The sequence below is a fragment of the Xyrauchen texanus genome, chromosome 40, assembly GCF_025860055.1.
Source record: "Xyrauchen texanus isolate HMW12.3.18 chromosome 40, RBS_HiC_50CHRs, whole genome shotgun sequence".
NCBI classification, from domain to species: domain Eukaryota; kingdom Metazoa; phylum Chordata; class Actinopteri; order Cypriniformes; family Catostomidae; genus Xyrauchen; species Xyrauchen texanus.
Genome location: NC_068315.1, coordinates 18916920 through 18938018, shown reverse-complemented (window position 1 = coordinate 18938018; position 21099 = coordinate 18916920). Strand labels below are relative to the sequence as shown.

Below are 21099 nucleotides of genomic sequence, written 5' to 3'. Positions count from 1 at the left end.
ATTTAACGATTAATAATTAAGTAATTATTTAATGATTACATCTGAGTAATTTGGCCGTCCATAGTATCTCTTCCCACCAGATGTCAGTAAATTCCCTGAATATTTTTTTCAGACAGCAAATTAAAACTGAAGAAGAAGAGACAAGTTCGCAGACGAGTACAACGTCCTATTTTGAGCTCTAAGAATATCTGAAGTATATCCATATAATCTACACATTGTCATTAGAGCACTCATCAACAACCTGCTCCGAAAGTTTATTGTAGAAGTTAGCAGGATCTGTTTATACAGTTTGACTTTGAATGGGAAACTTCCACATTTCGTTTTTTCGCAGACAGAAGAACGAAGACTCATAAGACAGGAACTTGTCGTCTGAGTTGGATAGAAGACATACATCGAGAATGCGGGACCGGACCAAAGAACTGGGCAATGTGAGTAAATGGACAAAGTAGAGCAGTGCTGTTAGGAAACCGACTAACAGCTAACGGGCTAACCCACGGATGGTCAGAACACTCTTGCCATATTTTCACGGGGTTGCTCTGTGACCGGTTATTTATGTGTTCGTAGGTCGAGTGTTGCCTGAATTGCTTAATCAAATTAGACAACGAGTTGTAAGCTAACATCCCATCCATTTACAGTACGCTACCAGACTGCGATACAATTGTTTTTATATTGGACATTCGTTCGACATTTGTCGAGGAGGACCTGACTGCAGCCTGCTTAATGGGGCGGGGCTATACTTGTTGCTCCGCCCATAACAGTGTCATTGGCTCTTTCATCTTTAATAGACATACTTGATAGGAGATGTGGTCGTAGTTTATGAAGATATATTTGGTGCAAAACAAATGAGCACCTGTGACAGTGTTATGTGTAGTTGTAGAGATTAGCCGCACATGTGTATCAGTAAATTTTAAGTCACAGAGAATTTTATTTTAAGAGTTGCAAGCTTGTAGATTTTCTTTCTCTCCCACAAACACAACACAACAGTTACACGTTCTCAAATTCTTCATTGCAGGTGCACAAATAATTTTCTATGAATCACAAATTACTAAAGTCATACACTCACATTTTTGCTACAGTTGCTGCAGTAAATATGGTGCAAAACACATTCACACACGCATCAAAAAATGTGAAGTCACGGACAGATTTTTCTCATCGGCAAATCAGTTTGTGAATTCATCCAACGAGGCTAATCTCTACAACTACACATAACACTGTCACAGGTGCTCATTTGATTTGCACCAAATATATCTTCATAGTAGTTGCTGGTGTGCTATCATTGTTTGAGAGATATTGAATAGTTGAGCCAAACCATTTGTTTACTTGTATGTGCTATTCAATCCTAAATTCCATGGATTTTATTCTACGTTAAAAGTGAGGAAAACATTGGGAATTATAAAGGCTGAAACTGACTTGAAAATGTTCTTAAACAAATGTATAATTTTTTTTTAACCTAACTGAACCCTTTTTGGATTGAGGAGAGATAATCGGTTACAGTCCATCAAAGAAATTAATAAGAATCAATATAGAATCTGAGTGAACAGCAAGAATGGCATAAGAGTTTTCATCAGTTCATCAGCCTCTTGTTTGCTATTGGTGGCATACATTAAAATGACTACATTCCTAAAATGCAGAGTAATCAATAGATGCAGAATCTATTATTAATGCAAAATAATCACTCATGATGATGAGCTGTTATGGCAGAATCCGGGAGACTAAAAGTGCGTGCATGTTCTCGTTTTTTTCAAGCACATGCTTTATGACCAAATTAACGAATGAACGACATGGGTTTTTGTATTCTGTCCCCCATTATTAGGATATTTGAATATACATATTAATTTGTGAGAATTGGAGTGTAATTTACAGATAATTTACAGTAGACAGACACTGTTGGTTTTCATAACCCTTATGTTGGGTTATATATTAAAATGTTTCTATTATAACAACACTGATACACTTTTTCATTTTCACTCTATGTTACTATTAAAATGTTTACATATTTTATAATGAATTTAATCCATAATTAATTTCTCTAACCTTGCGTTATAATGAATGCTTTGTGAAATTGCATGACATTTTGATTTACAGATTTGAGTGACTGTTCATCAGTCCATGTGACTCAGTCCTAATACTATTTCATATAACTTATGAGCTACACCACTATAATAAAAATTATCAGGCCACACTATTAAATTGCATCATGTACAACAATAAAAGATGACAGAGCCAATGAGAGTAAATTATGGGCGGGGCTACATGTGTAGCCACGCCCATTGTGTTGCCCCACCCCGTTCTGGATGCTGCAGTCAGGGATACTTGCATTCAGCAAAGCAGGCAAAGTTAGGGAGTGCCTCTAAAGTGTGAAACAGACAATGGCTGAAAAACAGATTACTCTGGCTATAAAAACATTTGTAGCTTTAACCAGATGTATATATATATATATGTACAGATATTGTCAAACATGTTAAGTTGAAATATATGGTACAAAAAACAAACATTTAAAGCCATAAATGGCTTATACCCTATGATATGTAATAAAGTAATGTTCTAGATTCTAAATCTGACAGTAATAAATGAATGTCAGACCTCCTATAGCACATGTATACACAATGCCTTTCCACCTTACATTACTTTTATTTTGGAAATATGATTTTGTTAATTAATGCATTTTTGAAATTCTCAAATCCATATAACTTCCTGGTCGTGTGACCTGATGATGTCACACCACCTGTTATATATTAACAAACACCTATAGTATATCTTACATGACTTGGATTATGGAAATATGATTGTGTATTTTATTTATTTTTTTGAAAATGTCAAATCCATATAACATCCTGGTCATGATCTCACACTACAGCTGTAATTGCAGTGCACTCAAATGCCATAGGAAAGAGGGAAAATAAATTGTCTTGGTTATGCATGTAACCTCGGTTCCCTGAGATGAAGGGATCGAGACATTGCGACACTATGGGAAATTCTTTTCTCAATGACCTAGTTGAAGTCCTTTGTACAATAACGGCAATTCTAAAATTGGCAAGAGTGTTTCAGCCCCGTCCCTTTAGGTGAACAGTTGGCCTATATAAGCGTGTGTGAAACCACAATTTTCTCAGAATTTTTTGACTGAGGGACAAGGAGTGTAACGCTTGCACCTCGAAGCTCTGAGTCAGTAGTGCATCCAGCTTATGCAATGTCTCTTTCACGTCATCTCAGGGAACCAAGGTTACACGCGCAATCAAGACATTCCCTTTCGATTATGGCCTCACAACATTGTGTCGCTGATGCTATGGGAACAGCGTCCAATCACGCCTCACTACAGATGTGTTCGTCACAACCCACAGAGGGGCCTCGCCCGAGACATAGACACTTGAGGAAGGATATGTATTGGATGTCACAGGCTGTATAGGATGGTGAAAATATGCCTCACAGTGTATATAGTAATGACCAATCTCCCTACATAGTAAAAACCCAGGAGGGAATATTAATCTAGACTGGGATTCTATATAAATCTTATTAATACACACACACTATAAGTACTTCAAAACCAGGGTTCGTAAGGAAGAGACAAATAAGAAGAGCTCTCAATTTTGACAGCGGCCTACACACTGGCGGCTGTATCAAAATTATAGCAGATAGCCCGCTCGTATAAATGAGCCTGGGCTCATCTGCTGAGTGTTTGTACAATTAGCTTGCTTAGACAGTGTGGACCTGTGAAGAGAGAGAGGCCACATCTAGGTTATAAAACCTGGCAAATGGGCTTTGTGAAGAACAACCTGCTGCTAAACATATGTCCTACAAGGAAACACTATTTACCCATGCCCATGAAGAGGCATGATCAGGAAGTTATATTGATTTGAAAGTATTACAAATTCATAGAAAATACACAAAATAATATTTCTAAAATCAAAGTTATGTAAGATGTGTGTCAGATGTGTGTGAGTGCATTACGGATTGTCTGACATCATTAGGTCATATGACCAAGAAGTTGGATTTGAAAATGTCAAAAATTCATAAAAAAACACAAAATCATATTTCCAAATTTCAAGTCATGTAAGATGTATTATAGGTGTTTGTGAATATTTTACAGGTGGTCTGACATTACAAGGTCATATGACCAAGAAGTTTTTGACCAAGAAGATTTTGGTATTTTATAAATTCCAGAAAAATACACACAACAACATATTACCACAATCAAAGCTGTGTAAGATATGTAGCAGCTGTGCATAAATACATTGCAGTTGATGTGAGATCTTTAGGTAAAAAATATTTATTTCATTAAATCATTCAGTTTACATTAAATAGTTATAACAGGGATATCAGTCATAAGAAAATTAAAAATGATCTAATTTAACTTAATTGGTTTACCAACATAAACATTACACATGTAAAAAAAACAAATTTGTTTTTTTTAATGTAGTCATGGAATAATGTATCTCTTAACTGATATTTGTGCATCTTTAAGACACTCCCTAACTTGGAATGCCTTTGTTGCAATCGCTGTTTTGCATTTTTCACTTTTGATGCTTAAAAAGATTTGTATTTATCGAATAACATCATAATTACGTTTGCTATTATGATTTACAGTGTTATCTGAATGAGACGGCATGAACCACCTCTATGCAATTACATACCAATTAATGTTAAAGGAAGGATCGAATGTCTAACGAATATCCAATATAAAACAACTTTACCATAGCCACTACCAGCGCAACAAACCATTGATTTTTAATGGGTGTGCTCTTGTTCTGTCGCGGGGGTGTAACTTGTCAGATGACTTTATTTAGCATTTATACAATCTTGCAGCAATGATGGTTTGTTGCTGACTCAATTATGAATTATGTTCTTGACAGCACTGAGAAGTGACTCGTGAAATAAAAATGATTGGTGAAACAATATTTGGTCACAGGGATTTGTTACACCCTCGGCATGAAAATGTTTAAGGAAAAGTTATCCCAAAAATGAAAATCCTCTCATCATTTACTCACCCTCTTGCAATCCCAGATGTGTATATATTTCTTTTTTTTACGGCAGAACCCAAATGAAGATTTTTTGAAAAAAATATCTTTGCTCTGTAGATCCATACAATGTAAGTGAATGTTGACCAAAACTCTGAAGCTCCAAAAGGTCACAAAGGCAGCATAAAAGTAATCCATATGACTGGTTAAATGTATGTGTTATGAAGCCATTAATCGGTTTTGGTTACTAATTTTTCACTATACATTTTGCTATTGCAGTCTCTAGGCACGATCATTATTTCTAGCTCGATTACACTTCCTAGTGCTTGACACTTGCAGGGCACTAGATGGCTCTAGGAAGTGTAATTGAGCTTAAAATCACGATCGCCAAAGAGACTACTGGTGTCAAGATTTATAGTTAAAAAGGAGTTATATTTTGGTCTGTTCTGAAGCAATAAACTCGATTTTGGATGAGACGACATGAATGAAACCACTGGCCCCCATTTACTTGCATTGTAAGGACCTACAGAGCTGAAATATTCTTCTTAAAAGCTTTGTTTGTGTTCTGAAGAAGAAAATCATACACTTCTGGGATGTGTATGATTTTCATGATGGTGAGTAAATGATGAGAGCATTTGTATTTTTTGGCAAACTATTCCTTTAATCTCACATCTGTTTAAAGCCCTGTTTCGTACCAAAATACCAAACTATGTACTTTGTTAAGAATTATTTATTTTACAAATTCTTAATTTTTACTCCTGTACTCCCAACTAGTCTGCTAATGTGTCAGATGAGGATGGAGAATCTTCTCTCATGATAAAGCCTGCCTCTGGGAACTCAGCAAAGGAAGAGAAAGAATATGAGAGCTTCTTTAAAAAGGTTCATCATGGGTTATCTTTGAGCATTGTAGCACATTTTAAGCAAACTTTGTTACCATTTGCTAGTGCAAATGTCCATACTTAAATTCATACTCATACATCATCATTAATGTTTTTAATAACTTGCCATTTGTAATGTGGTTGGTTTGGGCCTAGATCATTTTTAAAGTGATACTCTAAGTTGTCACAGTAATGTAATCTTTTTCTCTATATAGGTTCAGGAGATTCGAGAAGAGCTTGTCACTCTTAAGAAGAAGGTGTCTGAATTGGAGAACAAACAGAAAACTGTGTTAGGAGTTGCACTCCCAGAGGACAGTGAGTAACTCTGCTATCTACAGATATCAGATAATATAAATTATCTTCATGGTGGTTTTTCAAACTAATAAACAAACAACACAGTGTTAAGTATGAGTGACTTAGTTTTCATAGTAAATATTTTATCCCCCACATTTTAGGACAAATACTACTCTTTTATATTGTGTGTTTGTATGTTATTTATAACCCTTATAATAATAAATATATCCTCCTGTACCATAGGTATGAAAAAGGAACTTCAGTCCCTTAGGGAAGACATCAAAAGCATGGCCTACCAGATCCAAAAAAAGTTAAAAAGTGAGACCGAAAAATAAATAAAAAGAGTAATTGTTATTGAAGTGTTTCCACTAGAATTTCACACATTAAACAATACATTTACATCACAGGCATTGAAATTAAGAAAGCTGAAGATGATGACAAATATATTGCTATAAACGTTAGAATGCAGAGAACCCAGGTAAGTCACTGATGTATATAATCATTACAACAACAACAATGTTGTTTTGGCTCAAAATAACCATATTTCCTTTTCTCTCAACGTTCGTTTAAAGCATGGTGTTTTGTCTCGTGAATTTTTTGAGTTGATGGGTCACTGTAACACAATTCAAGCCCAATACAGAGACAGAAATGTAGAGAGGATACAAAGACAACTCAAAATCAGTAAGTGCTTTTTGTGTCATGGGATTTGTGTATGGTTATATTTTCATGTAATTAACCACATGATTTTCAGTAGTTTTACAATGATGTGGAGAGCTTTCATCTGCATTATTCTTATAAGATAAGCTCATACAAATAAGTGCATAAAACTATAGTCAATCTGGTTTTCATTACAGCCGGTAACAATGTGACAGACGAGAAGCTGGAATCGATGCTTGAGAGTGGGGAAACATCTGTTTTCACACAAAATGTAAGTGTGTTGATTTGTGTAGTGTGCATGCCTTTCTACAAAATGATTAAAAGCTCTCTGTTTTAAATGTAGATCTTCAAGCGTTTTGTCTATATCATCTAGCAACAGAGCAGTCAGCAGTCAGCAACAGAGCAATATTACTAGTGTCTTCTGATTACTTAAGTGTCACATTTCAAACCTTCTCTTTTGCTTTGTTTGGAATGGATGTATTTTACTTGGTAAGAGCCTTGGTAAGGAACAGATCCATCTTAAATTGTATTGTTTCTGGCTTTAGATGAAGTTAATTAACCTGCTGGGCACTGGTTGCTTAGGGATAGTTTAATTTCATTTAGTAAATCTCTCAGCCACTGTTTGTTCACAGGATGCCCTGTTCCATGACCCTTCTCTTTCTGTGTGTTAGAAAATAATTTTTGTGTTGCTGTAAAAACTACATACAAGACCTAAAATTGGAAATAAAAATCCGGGGGGGACTTTAATGGCCATTTTTGGTTATGCACATTGCTTCATATAGGGTTTTTGCCTATATTTTTTACAATTTCAGGCAAAGGAAATCTGGGTTGTCAACATCATTATAAGCACTGATAGAAGTTAATGTCTCTCATTTTCAGTACCTCCTTCATAGATTTCCACTTCCTTTTTAGAGTTTTGATTACAGTCATTATTCTAGCCTTGCATATCAGATCACCTGAATCACAAAAAAATCATTTTTTTAATGCAACCCCTCCACTCCCTTGCTTGAGATTTATGACAGTGGCAAATAACATAACAATGTTAATAATTTGTGTCATATCAGGTCTCAAATCAGTTTTGTCAACTGTAAAATTCATGCAGATTTTGAATGATACTCAAGCAACCAGGCAGGCTCTGAATGAGATTGAGTCACGACATGACGAGATCATCAAACTGGAGAGAAGCATCAAAGAGCTTCATGATATGTTTCAATACCTTGCAATGGAAGTAGAAGCACAGGTAATGTAAACACTGGGAATGTTTTGTGAAATGTTCACCAAATGTCTAATCATTTAAGAACCAGTGATGTACTTTAAAAAACAGTGATGTCATATAATTGTGCCCAGAATGTGGTTTTGTCCATATTTCACCTTAATCAGGGCTTTAAGTGAAATGAAAATTGGTATCAATTAAATTTGCTTATCAGGGTGAGATGGTGGACCGGATTGAAGAGAATATTAAGAGTTCCCATAACTATGTGGAAAAGGCTGTTGTAGAAACAGGTGCTGCAGTAAAATCTTCAAGAAAAGCATGCAAGGTGAGTCCATGATAATTGTGAGTGTCATATCTGTGTACATGAAATTATTGACCGCCTACAGTGCAAGTGACCACATTATCACATTTTTCTGTCCTCAGAAAAAGTTATGGATTGCAGTATGCCTTGCTGTTTTAATAGTAATCATAGCCATTATTGTCGCTGTCTATGCCTTATGAGGTGAGTGTCATATTACAAGCATATTACTTGTATTTGAATTCAATGAATTTCATGGTTTTTCTATTGGGCATTATGGAAATATCCATTGGAAAATGTACTGTTAGTAGTAAGATCTGGTTTGCATAATCAGTGTTGTTCCACACCTCATAAGACACCTGAACATATTTGAAAAGAAAATTCAGGCTTCAGTTATAGCCGAATTAGTTATTATCTATATCTTCACGATTAGCTCTGGATTAAAATTATTTAAGAAAATTTGAGAAAGTTTTGAGAATGTGTGCATGCTCATCATTTTAAATCTTGTTTCTTTATTTTTTATAGTGTGTTCATCTATTAGTCTGTTCAGCCCACCAACCACTGCATTTTGTCTTTCTGAAGTTCCAGACCTTTTTCCAAACCAACATGGCTATGCGTGCACATGACCATTGTTGGTATCCGAACTCTTTTAGTGGCTATGGGAGCTTGAATTTTAAAGTGTTTATCTTGTTTTAGCTGCATTGTCCAGTAAGAACATTAATTAGAATTCTTGAAAAAGTGACATCTGCTTCACCTGGACATTTAAATGGTTTTGTGGTAATATTAAGTTTAGATGAAATAATTGATACTTGTTTGCACTGGATTACCATGGTGGAGATTATTAGCAAAAACCAACACTAGAACATGTTTAAAATGAAGTCAAATGGGATTGCTAATATATATCACTTAGTTCCGTTTGGCGACAAGCTCAAAAACATTGAGTGATGGGCTGTTTGTCTATGTCCTAATGTGTTTAGAAAACATTTGTGTTATCTGTTCTGACATTTCAAACTTGAAATTCTTTGAGACTAGCATTAAGGGATAGTTCACCCAAAAATGAAAATTCTTTCATCATATACTCACTCTCATGCCATCCAAGATGTGTTTGACTTTCTTTCTTCTGCAGAATACAAATGAATATTTTTAGAAGAAGATCTCTGCACTTTAGGTCCTCACAATGCAAGTGAATGGTGACTAAAACTTTGAAGCTCCTAAAAGCACATAAAGGCAGCATAAAAACTCCAGTGGTTTTATCCAAATCTTCTGAAGCAATCAAATTGATTTTTTGGTGAGAACAGACAAAAATCAAAGCTATACATTTTCACTATAAATCTTGACAGTTGCAGCTCGATTAAACATCCTAGCGCCATATTGAATCACGATCATGCCTAGAGATTGCAATGGCAAGATGTACAGTGAAAAAGGAGTTACATTTTGGTGTTCTCACCCAAAACCGATTAGATCACTTTGGATGGTTTGGATTAAACCACTGGAATTTTATGGATTGCATTTATCATGACTTTATGTGCTTTTTTTTAGCTTCAAATCTTTGGTCACCATTCACTTGCATTGTGAGGACCAACAGAGCAGAAATATACTTCTAAAAATGTTTGTTTGTGTTCTGCAGAAGCAAGAAAGTCATACATCTGAGATGGCATGAGGGTGAGTAAATGATGAGAGCATTTCCATTTTTGGGTGAACTATCCCTTTAGGTCACCTGTACATATGGAGGGAAAAAACATTTTTATACTCTACTTTTGCATTTTAGTATCTGTCTTTCTATATACAACTGAGTAACATGTTGCATATATATGTATATTTTAACTAAATTGTGCTCTGTCACTGTTAAGCCATGCACTTTTTAAGAAATTATTAAAATGTGCAGTTGCATGTCTAGTGCCTCAGCCTTGGTGCCTTATTAATTAGGGAAATATATTAGAGAGTTCCCACTGAGTGAGACAGTGAAGGGCAAGATCACCAAGAGACCTGTAGATCTGTTTCTTTAGGTTGCCTATGGACGTACTGCCACATATTTCATTCATTCTTATGTAAAGTTATCATTTTTAAATAAAGTACATATTTACCAGATTGTTTTTCGTCTCATTTTTTATATTGTTTCTCTTTGTTTTTAGTCATTTGTGTGTAACTTTTAAATGTGTACAGTTGTGTTTTGTTAATGATATAATCCACGTGAAAATCCAGTAGTGTGAAATGAAAACTGGAAGTATTAGTGGCGCTTGGAGAACTACAGATCCCATGTTTACATTCGGCTTCCATTTATAGCAACAGCAGATTATTTCAGTGTCCGTTCAACACGGTCTTGCGACAGAAGGGGTTCAGGTAACATTTTATTTATGGTAGTTGTTTATTGTTAAAATAGTAACAAATTACATGTGCAAACACGTCAAAGTTTGTGTTTACAAAGTTTTTTTATGCTGCTAATGAACCGGAAAAAGTGGAAATGTTTATTTTATGAAAAGTTATGCAAAAAGTTAAAAGCCATATCGGGTTTCCTTAAACACTTTTGTAGAAATGTTTAAGCATACATATATTTATCCACTTACGCTTATTTATTTACATACCAAGAACACAAAATCATTATTTTTGTTTACTAGCCGATATTGTACGCGATTGCAACGCCCTTCGAAATGAAAGTGAAAGGGGCACTGGGTCGAAGGATGTTGTTTTTCGGATTGTTTTTGTTTAAAGTCAAATTACAATTCCCATTTAAATAAGTTGTTTTTTCTGCATATAATTAAATAGGTGACTGTGTTGCTCGTAAATCCCCAGAATGAATGACAGAACGGAGGAAGAGATGATCACTGCTGTGATGGAGACATCATCATTCTCGCAGGTAGTTTTCAACGACGTACCACCATCATATCCTCCGAACACCGCAGTCACGTGCCGATACACTCTCACCGGGGGCCTGCAGCCGAACCCGAGAGACTGGATTGGCATCTTCAAGGTGTGTAACCAACTCATCAATTGTCCAATGAGCATAAATCAGATTTTCTTTAGTTACTTATTTATTATGGTTTGACTTTCCGACCAATGTCTGACATGTCTTGCATATGATTATGGATAAAATGACACCTTGCATTGTTTTCAAAGAAGTTATATCAAGCCTGACCATTTCATTTCCTCTTTTACATCAAACTTGCGTGGTATGGGACATACTCAGGTTGGTTGGAATTCAACCACGATGTATTTGTGCTATGTATGGGTGGAACCATGCCTGGACCATGTCGGATTTGAGCCGGTCTTGCAACATGTGGTTTTCAAAGGTAGGAACCTCGGACCCCACAACATTGCATGTTGTGGAAGTCTCTTTATCTAAAACACCTGATTTGAAGTAATAGTTCTCCCAAAAATGAAAGTTCTCTCATCATTTACAGTCTCGTGCATTCCTGATGTGTGACTTTCTTTCTTCAGCAGAATACAATTAAGATTTTTAAAAGAATATTTCAGCTCTGTCAGCACAATGCAAGTGAATGGGTACCAAAATTTTGAAGCTCCAAAAAGTACAAGAAGGCAGCTTAAAAGTAATCCATGTTGCTGTGGTTAAATCCATGTCTCCAGAAGCGATATGAATGGTGTGGGTGAGAAAAAGAGCAATATTTATGTCCTTTTTTACTATAAATTCTCCTCCATGCCCAGTTGGTGGCAATATACACGAAGAATGCAAATCACCAAAACCAAACGAAGAATATGAAAGTGAAATTGGAGAAAAATGTATCTGTTTCTCACCCAAACCTATCATATCACTTCTAAAGATATAGATATATCCACTGGAGTCCTATTGATTACTTTTATTGCTATTACATTTTGGTACCCATTCTCTTGCATAGCACCTACAGAGCTGGTTCATTAGAAGAGAATCATGTGCATCTTGGATGGCATGAGGGTGAGTAAATCATAAGAGACCTTTCATTTTTTGGTTAACTATCCATTTAAAGCTGAAGTATGAAACATTTTCAGTGTTAAAAACACTTCTGTCCCAGCTTAATATGAAGAGACAATTACTAGCAAGTCATTTCGAGGTTAATTTTCTCGAAAACTGTAAACACTTAGTCTCTGTGGCACTATAAAATTCCTGTGTTTGTTTTGAGTGAGACCCACCCACTCCAACAATGTTACTCAAACAAAGGCGTGAGTTGGGGGCGGGACTATCTGAAGGTTCGAAAGACAGCAGATGAGGGGCGGATTCAGAAAGCTGTTTTAAAAACATTGATTTTTGCAATTTTGTTTGATGGTGCTAGTGTTGCAGAAATGACATACTTCAGCATTAACTCCACGAGTCGGCTCTCTAGTAGCTGTGACTTGAATTGGGTGTGCCAGATTAGTGTTTTATACAGTTTTACAATTTTTGATATACGCATGGATGTATTAAATCCATAATGTTTTTGAAACAACAGTACAATTTTAAGAACTGGTCACTCAGAAATCCATATTGTTTGACCACTATGAATGTTAGGGGACAAATATACTGAATAAACGTGTCCATCTCGATGTTTATGTTGGTTACTGTTATTACTGTGCATCAAACAGCATGCATGTGATGTTGTGCTGCTATTTTTGTAAAGACAGCATCCCTAACTTGAATGGTCCACATCTACTTATCACATTACTCAGGGGTCCTTAATCATGGGACCTTGTGTTGCATCAAGTGTCTCAACAAGAATTTGGTTTACTGCCATGATGAGCTCTTTCTTGGCAATTTAAAATGCATGTGGAGCCAGAGCGCGAAGAGTACCTAGCACAGCAGGGCAGTTTTGCGTTTCCGAAATTAAGCATTTCAAAATACTAGTTTGACTTTTGTCTCAGAGAGCAACCTACTCAAGGATGATGGGGAATTTTACCAGTTCTGCTATGTGGATAGCAGCGGTCGTGTCAAAGGAGCCAGCACGCCATTCTGCTTTCAAAAGGCAGAAGAAACCAGTCTTGATTGCAGCTTGGAGAAGGACATCTTAGTTGTAACAACACAGGTACAATTTGGACATTATTCTGTACAGTTTCTATTTACTTTCAGCTGAAGTGGTTTTCTTGGGGTACAATCAGGAACAATGTGTTTATCAGTGCATAAATGCACAAATTTGTTGTTGTTTTATTTTCCACTAAGAAAACTTTCATTTCAGATGTTGAAAGTCAATCTGAATATCAATGTCTGTTAAAATGTAATGAATACTAGCCACTAAAAGTTTTCATGAATGTTCTTGTGAGTAGGAGCAGGCAGAAAAGATGGAAAAGGAGAAAGAGGAATATGTAAAAGAGATCAATTCCTTAAAAGAATTAAATGAGATCCTGAGAAAAGAGCTGGACGAAAGACTGCATGAGATCTGCTGTCTCAGGGTTAGTCAGGCTCTCTCACTTTTTACACATTACTATGTTTAGATGTGTTTTCTTTTGAGAAATGTACTAATAGTTAGTAAACTCACCATTATTGTGCTTTCCTGTGCTGACTATCAATGGGAATTCCAGTCAGTGTAACTCTGTAGTGGTGAATACAGTATAGTGATTCTGGTCCTGAACATGGCATGTGCTTTTGTGCTGTTTCAATTGCAGATCTCCCTAGATGATTTGAAGATAAAAGATAAACTGGAAACACCACTGTCAGATGTACAGAATTACAATTCAACTGAAGAGGTCAACAAAGAACAGCCTTTGTCAAATCTCCCAGTAAGAAATTGCATTGAATAGTGGAAACTAGATGTACACTGATATATTGGTTTTACCTAGTGCTACACGATTAATCATATCGCAATCGCGATGTCAGCCTGTGCGATTATATGACGGCAAATGCTGCGATTTTATTAAATAAATAAGTGCATGTGTGGACGTGACAGCCAATTCTCTCTGAGAGCTGTTTGCCCATTTTCTACATCGCTAATGAAGATGACCAGTCAGTCTCAGTTTAGGGAATGGCACGTGTGGTCATGTCATGTGAGTTTCCGGTGTTCAGCGTGGAAATCAGGTGAAGATGGATGCCGAGCAGACCGACACTGAACTGGTGGCCAGAAAAAATAACACAGAAACACAGATCACGGCTTGGAGATACGTCTTTATTTCATCAATAATTAAAGTTAATATAATACGGGAGCGTGACATGTAAATAAACACAAACTCCAAAACTGTCATTCTCGGTGCGGTCAGAGCCGCTTCAACCAGTCGCGGAAAAGACCCAATCTGAGCTGGAGTCGATACCGTGAGAGATTTAAAGTTCCGCCGGCTGATGCGCACTTTAACACGGAGACGCTCGTCTCTCACCCCCGCTGTCTGCAACTTGCAACGAGATCATCGTAAGATCAATCTTACGTGAAAAATAACATAAAAATTACAACAAAAATATAATGTGTGTGTGTATATACACAACAACAACAGTTTTAGTGGTTTGATTGAGTGAACCACACTTTTATATCCAGTTTCCTTTTCAAAAGAGTTTATAGAAAGTACATGTTACATCCTGCTTAGATGTCCCAGTTTGTTTGGACAATCTTAATTTCATGAAAATTTGTATGTTCTTATTTATTGTTCTATTTTATTTAGGTGTAATATTGAGAAAATAACAAGTTTGCAGTAATGCAAAGATTTTATTATTTAATTTTGTAAAAATATTTTAATTAGAAAACACTGCATTTATAGTTGTTGTTGTTGTTGCTAGTTTGTATGTTTGAGTTGAGAAATACACATTTCAGCATTATCAGTAATCTGTTTGTACATTTTTCTTGATAACCAAGCAAGTTGACTCATGATACCATTTGTTTATTATATCGCAATCGCATATCGCAATATTAACTTCAATAATCACAATATGAATTGTTCCCAAATCATGCAGCCCTTTACCTATTAATCAGAGCCGATAGTTGCTTTTTTGACCTATTGGTTAGCTGTATAAATCTATGCCAATAGTTTCTGATGTTTTTTTTTATTTGTGTTTAACAATCATATGTGGATTTGCTGTATCTAAATATTAGTAATTGACAATATTCATCCATATTTTTATCCTCGCTTCAAGTGTTCTAAATTGAAGCGAGGGCATGGAAAGAAAAATGCGACCTTATGTAAACATGCCCCATCAGCATATAATTGTGTCTCCAACTTCATATCTTGTAAATACTAATAAACCTTATTCCTCATTAAAACTCATCTGGTGAAATACCAATATACACAAACACTTCATTTTGTGAATGTAGGCTTTTAAAAGCTTAATTTTGTAAAAATACAGTAGAGCATTGTAATGGAGCCAAGTCTTTCTAAAATCAAAATAAGAGCCGCTTGTGTGTTTGGGGCTTGTTAACTGTTAAAAGTCCCATCTTCTGCTCGAAATCTTTTTCCTGGTTATTATTGGGATTTTGGTTGAAAAATAAACTGTGAGTTTATTCTTTTTGGACTTTTGTAGCCTAAAAGTCTGTGCCTGGCTTAGTATGATAAGACTAAGACTTTTTTTTTACATTCTATAAACTGATTTGAAAAACTATGAGCCGATTAATCGGTTATTGGCATTTTCCACCACCTTAGTTATTGTATCAACAAAATCCACAATCGGTCAACCTCTAGTGTAAACACTGACAGATCTAAATATTTGTATCTGTCGAATTTAGAATTGTACAAGATATGTGTACTTTAACAGAAACCTTTTCTCTCAATGCTTTGCAAACACTAGTCACTGAGCAATCTTCAAGAAAAGTATGAGAAAGCTGTTCAAAAGATCAACATGCTGAAGGGGGAAAAGGCTGAGTTACGGCAAAAGGTTGAACTCCAGGAAGCAGAGGCCCTCAAGTGAGTTTGTCCTCATCATTCTGTGCCAACAAGGGATTATTTGCTCAAAGATTATGTGGGGATGTTCACCTGTGTCTTTCTTACAGACAAAATACCGTGCTGAAAGAGACAGAGCAAAAATATTACAAACTACAGGACTGTGTTCAGTTGCTACAGGTTTGCATTTAAGTGTTCTTTCTTTTAGGTTTGTCAGTTAGAAAATATCTCTGAAACTGTGCACCATTTACATGCAATATTCCACTTATTTATTGGGAAAAACATTTAGCATACCTCATTTTCTATACAATGTTCCTGTAGCTCAGCAGGTAGAGTGTTGCACTGGCAATGCCATAGTCTTGTGTTTGATTCCCAGGAAATTTATAAGGGTCATTCCATCAAATCTGTGACATTTAACTCCCCAGTTCAAGTTGTGGTATTTATATTGTTTAATTTCAGCCAATTACAATTTTAATACTCTTGGTAAAAAATAATACAAAAAAACAAGTGCTAAATCATTGGATTTTACAATTACATTCTCTGGTAAATGTGAAGTTGTTTTTGTATTGTCCACCCCATTGTCATAATACAATGACCTTTCATTGAATATATATGTTATTAAATTACATCACACTCACTGGAGGTGACATCAAGACATTCAGCAAAATTGTTATTTATTATTATTATTATTATTATATAAAAGAGTTATTTTAAGTTTGTAACTCTATTGTTTTATTTATGTTTTCCTTTATTTTGTTATGTTAGTCATATGTGGTCAAGCATAACATGTCCACCCTGTTATGGGAATATATATGGGAAATTAATAAAAATTACACATGTTAGCAGACATAAAATCATCAATATATGTTTACAAATATGTTTGCTAGATATAATTCACAGACATTGTAGTGATTAATTTATCCACTAAATGTCACCCTGTAGTTGTCCACTTCCTGCCCTTTAAGTGGATGGACATCTTTTTTTTAGCATCTTTGTCATTTAGCTTGACCAGTATGAATAATATAATATTAACATGTCCCTTTAATGATGAAACTTAAATTACTTGTAAAATATACTTGTTTTACTTCTCAAAAATTCCAAAGCCAAAATGTAACCGAATTGCAGGAATGATCCATAAACTAATCAAATGTATTGCTTAAATGCTCTGTTGGATAAATGTCTCTGACAAGAAATTAATATATATAAATATGGCAATTATTTCACTAGGTGGATATGCAAAGTAGCAGGAAAGACAATGAAAAATTGCATGCTGAAATCCAGGAGCTCATTAAAGTGAAAAAGACCCTAGAAGATCTGAGAGATGAAAACAAAGGATTACATGCATCCATATCAGTGCGAGGGGGAGAAGAAAACAATAAAGAAGTGAGGGAATCTGAAGCATCTTCAGTAATTACTGTGTTGTCATAAATTTGTACGATGTTAATGTTTTGTTGTAATCTCACTGTTACTCTTCACCCTCAGGTACAGATTCAGGCCATTCTCACTCAGCTGACAGAAGCCAGGAGGCTGCTACATGGAGAAATGCAGAATTGCAAAGAAGCCAACAGACGTGCAGAAGGAGCCGAGCGGGAATTGAAGGAAGTGAAAAAGGAGCTGGCGGAGATGGCTGTGAATTTGGCTGAGGGCGAGAAAATCAGTCAAATCCAGGTCTTTTTTCCATTACTTTTCCTGTCTGAGAAAGTAAATAATATTTTTATCCTTATTCTTGTTGGAAATTTCTGTCATAACAGGCACAGCTTCATGGGGCACAGGACAAAATTTATGAAATGGCTGAGACATCAAGATTAGACAGAGAGACTCTCATTGAAAAAAATGAGGTAATCTGTTTTGTAATGCCACATATTAAACGCCTTGTGATACCTTAATTTCTATGTCAGTAAATTGGTGCCAAAACTGTTTGTGGAGTTTAGTGGATCATGCCCATTTTATCTTTTATCCCAGAAACTGCAGGCAGAAGTAGAAAAACTGCGCAAGGCATTGTTTGACTACCAGCTTGCATCTGTTGCCTCTATATCTGAGCAACTACCAAACCCTCAAAGCCCACCTGCAACGGCCAACACGCAGGAGCAAACATACACAACTGACTCTCACTACTATGAGAGCATCGATGACTTGACTGGTTGGTATAATAAAAGTATATTTAGTAAACGAGAATATTCTCTGGCAATACTGACAAAATCTCTCATCTGACTTGTTCAAATTGTTGTCCTACATCTCAAAAAATACTTCTTAGGAATGTTAACTTGATTATGTCTTTTATCTGCATTATAGGAGATCCAACAGGAACAGAGAACAAGGTAATGACTATATTATGAAGTCCACACTGTTCCAAGATTGAGTGTCCAATCAGTGATAAAAATTATTTAATTGTATGCATTTACTTATGTATAGATGAGGGTGTGCCAGCATTGTCAGGAGAGCTTTCCTAGAATCAGTGAGGATGAACTGGCACAGCACGAGCAGTCTCACAAAGTGTGTCCATTCTGCACTCTAATCTGTGATGATTGGGAACAGCAAGCATTTGAAGACCACGTCTATAGTCACGAGGACTAGTCAAGTCCTTTTTCTGTATCTGCAATATTGTCTTTAGGAATTTAAGGTAGTTGCACTGGTTAAAGTACTGAATGATCCAGGATTTGTAGATATATGCTTTGTCTTTTCTTATTAGCAATTATACAACAGCTATTTTTCATCCTCTAATTTAATTTGACAAGCAGCTTTCCAAGAGTGCTTTGTATTTTAAGATAATTTCACTCTTTGTATCACTTTACTCGTCTGTCTGCCACGTTCCAGACAGCTGTCTGTGCTACTTGGTGACACGCAAATATTGATGCTTAGTCTTCTTTGGGAACTATTTGTGTTGGCTTAGAAAAAAAAACTATACAAATGGGTGAAATGTTTTTGAAACGCAAGTCAAAATATACATTTATAGTTTACAGAGCTGTTGTATGAAACCAATATTACACTCGCAATCATACTGTACTGATATTTGCTGCAACAGAACTCTTAAGTTTCTTAAGTGTTGGATGACGCTCTGGAATACTTGATTCTGATTGGTCAATCGTGGCAATCTGTGGTCAGATATTTCTCTTTAATGTTCACTTAACTGTAGAATTGACTGTTTTCCAAGGCAACCCTTATCCAAGATAGCTGTGCTAGTTTCATGTATCTCAGTGGTCACATCTCACATAATAAAAAACTTAAATTCAAGTCACTATTTTATGTCAATTTATTTATTTGGCAAGTAGATAAATATGCCTGATACATGAGGGATCCTATTCGTGCTAAGGTGCTTATCACCTTGTCAGGGTTTTTTTTCTCCCTAATATCCATAAAAAACAGATAAAAATAAAGAAATACAAGATGTAATACAGGTGTAAGTTCAAATAAACACATGAAACTACAGTGTAATAACCAGTCGGTGTCTCTCAATCACTTTTATTTACCCAAACATTTTGTTTTATTGGTTAATCAGGTATTATTAATTAATATACAACAGTTAGTTCCGGTCCTCAAATCTGATTGGACGAGAGACGTTCCATGAGCACTGATAGTCTGACACCATCAGCACTCCAACGCTTCACTGTGTGTATTACAAAGCTTGTGTTCATGCCGTTCTAAACTAAAGTGTAAGAGCAGTGCATATGTGTTAAGAGCTTCTGTTTGTTTTGTTTTTTTGTTTTTTTTACATTACATATGTCAGCCAGCAGGTGGTGGCAAAAGATAATTTTTGTGTGTAATATGAGCTAGTTAGGTGATGTGAAGTGAATCCGTGTCAGCTAGTGTTTACATAAAACAGCTCTTCTTGATCGCTTGTATTACTACTACTAAAGCTAGGAAATAGCTTTAAACTAACAACTTTAGCATTACGGCTCATCACAGCTGAGAGACTCAACAGACTGATTAATTACACAATGGGTGCTGTTTAAAATGGTGGAGGATATTGCAGTTTCTTTAGTGCTTGACTCTCGTGCACTGACTACTGCTAAATAGAGAGAAATATCCCCGCTTGGATGCTATTTTCCATTGAGAAAGCTGATATTCAGAAAGCTGACAACATCTCTGCTTGGGAGTGGCAACAGGTGACACACGCTTCTCTCTCTCTCCATCTCTCTCTCTCACACACACACACACACACACACACACACACGCATCCATCCTTATTCAGTACTTTCCCTTCATCGTGACCATGTGTTTACAAAATAACATCTTATTCTCAAGGTGTCGTCTGGCTGGCCTCTTCGGGCATTACATCTTGTGATAACAGCTCAGAGAATGTCTCAGTTACGTACGTAACCTTGGTTCCCTGAGACGAAGGAACGAGACATTGCATAGTTACGCATATGGGGAGTAACACCAATATTCTAATAATTGCTATGGTGTTTGAGCCCCACCTGTTTTAGCGCAAAACTGTCCGCTATAAAAACAGGTGCACAAACACCATTTCCTCAGAATTTCTGACTGAGCACAAGTATACCATCAGGCCACACTACACAACATAACTTCCCAGAGAGGAAACATGGCGGCACAGTCTTGTGGGATGGCGACCGGCATGAGCATGCCGCATTGAGTGATCCTCATGATGGCCAAGAGGAGAGCACTCATAATGAATATATGAACAGTCTTATAGAATTAATCAACCAGTTGGGAAGGGAGTTTATTTATAATGAAAGTGCTTGTGACTTTATGGTAAATTACAAAGGCCTGAATGCAGGCGGTTGTGTAACTGATGGGGATCCCGTTCTTAAAAGGAAGGGCATAAGTGTATATATATATATATATATATCCCTAGACTTGTGAAAAAAGAGACGTTACGTCTAGGATGTAAAACCTTGCAAATGTGTTTTGAGAGGACCTTCCAGCAGCAAAATATATGTCTTGTAAGGACACACCATTCGTCCATGCCCATGAGCTGCCCATGCCTCTAGTTGAGTGTGCTTTAACACCAATTGAGCATGTACGAACCTGCGACTCATAAGCCAGGGTAATTGCATTGACAATCCAGAGAGAAGTCTTTGCTTGGAGACAGAC

The 21099-nt window shown here is 36.1% G+C and overlaps 2 protein-coding genes across 3 annotated transcripts; both read left to right on the top strand.

Annotated features, from left to right (window-relative positions):
• Positions 1-148: 148 nt before the first annotated feature.
• LOC127633524 (syntaxin-4-like) lies at positions 149-10372 on the top strand. The gene is made up of 11 exons (XM_052112691.1): positions 149-428; positions 5727-5831; positions 6046-6145; positions 6368-6442; positions 6532-6602; positions 6697-6805; positions 6979-7052; positions 7884-8021; positions 8209-8319; positions 8418-8496; positions 8818-10372. The coding sequence occupies exons 1-10, from the start codon at positions 399-401 to the stop codon at positions 8493-8495; spliced, it is 891 nt and encodes a 296-aa protein (XP_051968651.1). The 5' UTR covers positions 149-398; the 3' UTR covers position 8496; positions 8818-10372.
• Positions 10373-10575: 203 nt separating this feature from the next.
• Positions 10576-19365, top strand: calcoco2 (calcium binding and coiled-coil domain 2). Of its 2 annotated transcripts, none has more exons than XM_052112660.1 (14): positions 10576-10632; positions 11056-11260; positions 11477-11579; positions 13120-13280; positions 13519-13644; positions 13858-13971; positions 15956-16071; positions 16158-16227; positions 17275-17430; positions 17530-17715; positions 17799-17885; positions 18010-18187; positions 18340-18365; positions 18460-19364. In XM_052112660.1, exons 2-14 carry the CDS (start codon positions 11084-11086, stop codon positions 18619-18621), a joined length of 1662 nt encoding a protein of 553 aa, XP_051968620.1. In that variant the 5' UTR covers positions 10576-10632; positions 11056-11083; the 3' UTR covers positions 18622-19364. The 2 variants fall into 2 exon arrangements, with proteins under 2 accessions (XP_051968620.1, XP_051968621.1); XM_052112661.1 differs by having other exon boundaries at positions 10609-10632; positions 11083-11260; positions 18460-19365.
• The last annotated feature ends 1734 nt before the right edge of the window (positions 19366-21099 follow it).

Bases quoted from the DNA above. Each gene is read 5' to 3' on its own strand.
- LOC127633524 (XM_052112691.1), top strand. From the start codon at position 399: ATGCGGGACCGGACCAAAGAACTGGGCAAT. The intron at 6,146-6,367 runs GTGAGTAACTCT...CCTGTACCATAG, and splicing joins AGTTGCACTCCCAGAGGACA to GTATGAAAAAGGAACTTCAG. The intron at 6,443-6,531 runs GTGAGACCGAAA...TTTACATCACAG, and splicing joins GATCCAAAAAAAGTTAAAAA to GCATTGAAATTAAGAAAGCT.
- calcoco2 (XM_052112661.1), top strand. From the start codon at position 11,084: ATGAATGACAGAACGGAGGAAGAGATGATCACTGCTGTGATGGAGACA. The intron at 13,972-15,955 runs GTAAGAAATTGC...TGCAAACACTAG, and splicing joins AGCCTTTGTCAAATCTCCCA to TCACTGAGCAATCTTCAAGA. The intron at 17,431-17,529 runs GTGAGGGAATCT...CTTCACCCTCAG, and splicing joins GAGAAGAAAACAATAAAGAA to GTACAGATTCAGGCCATTCT.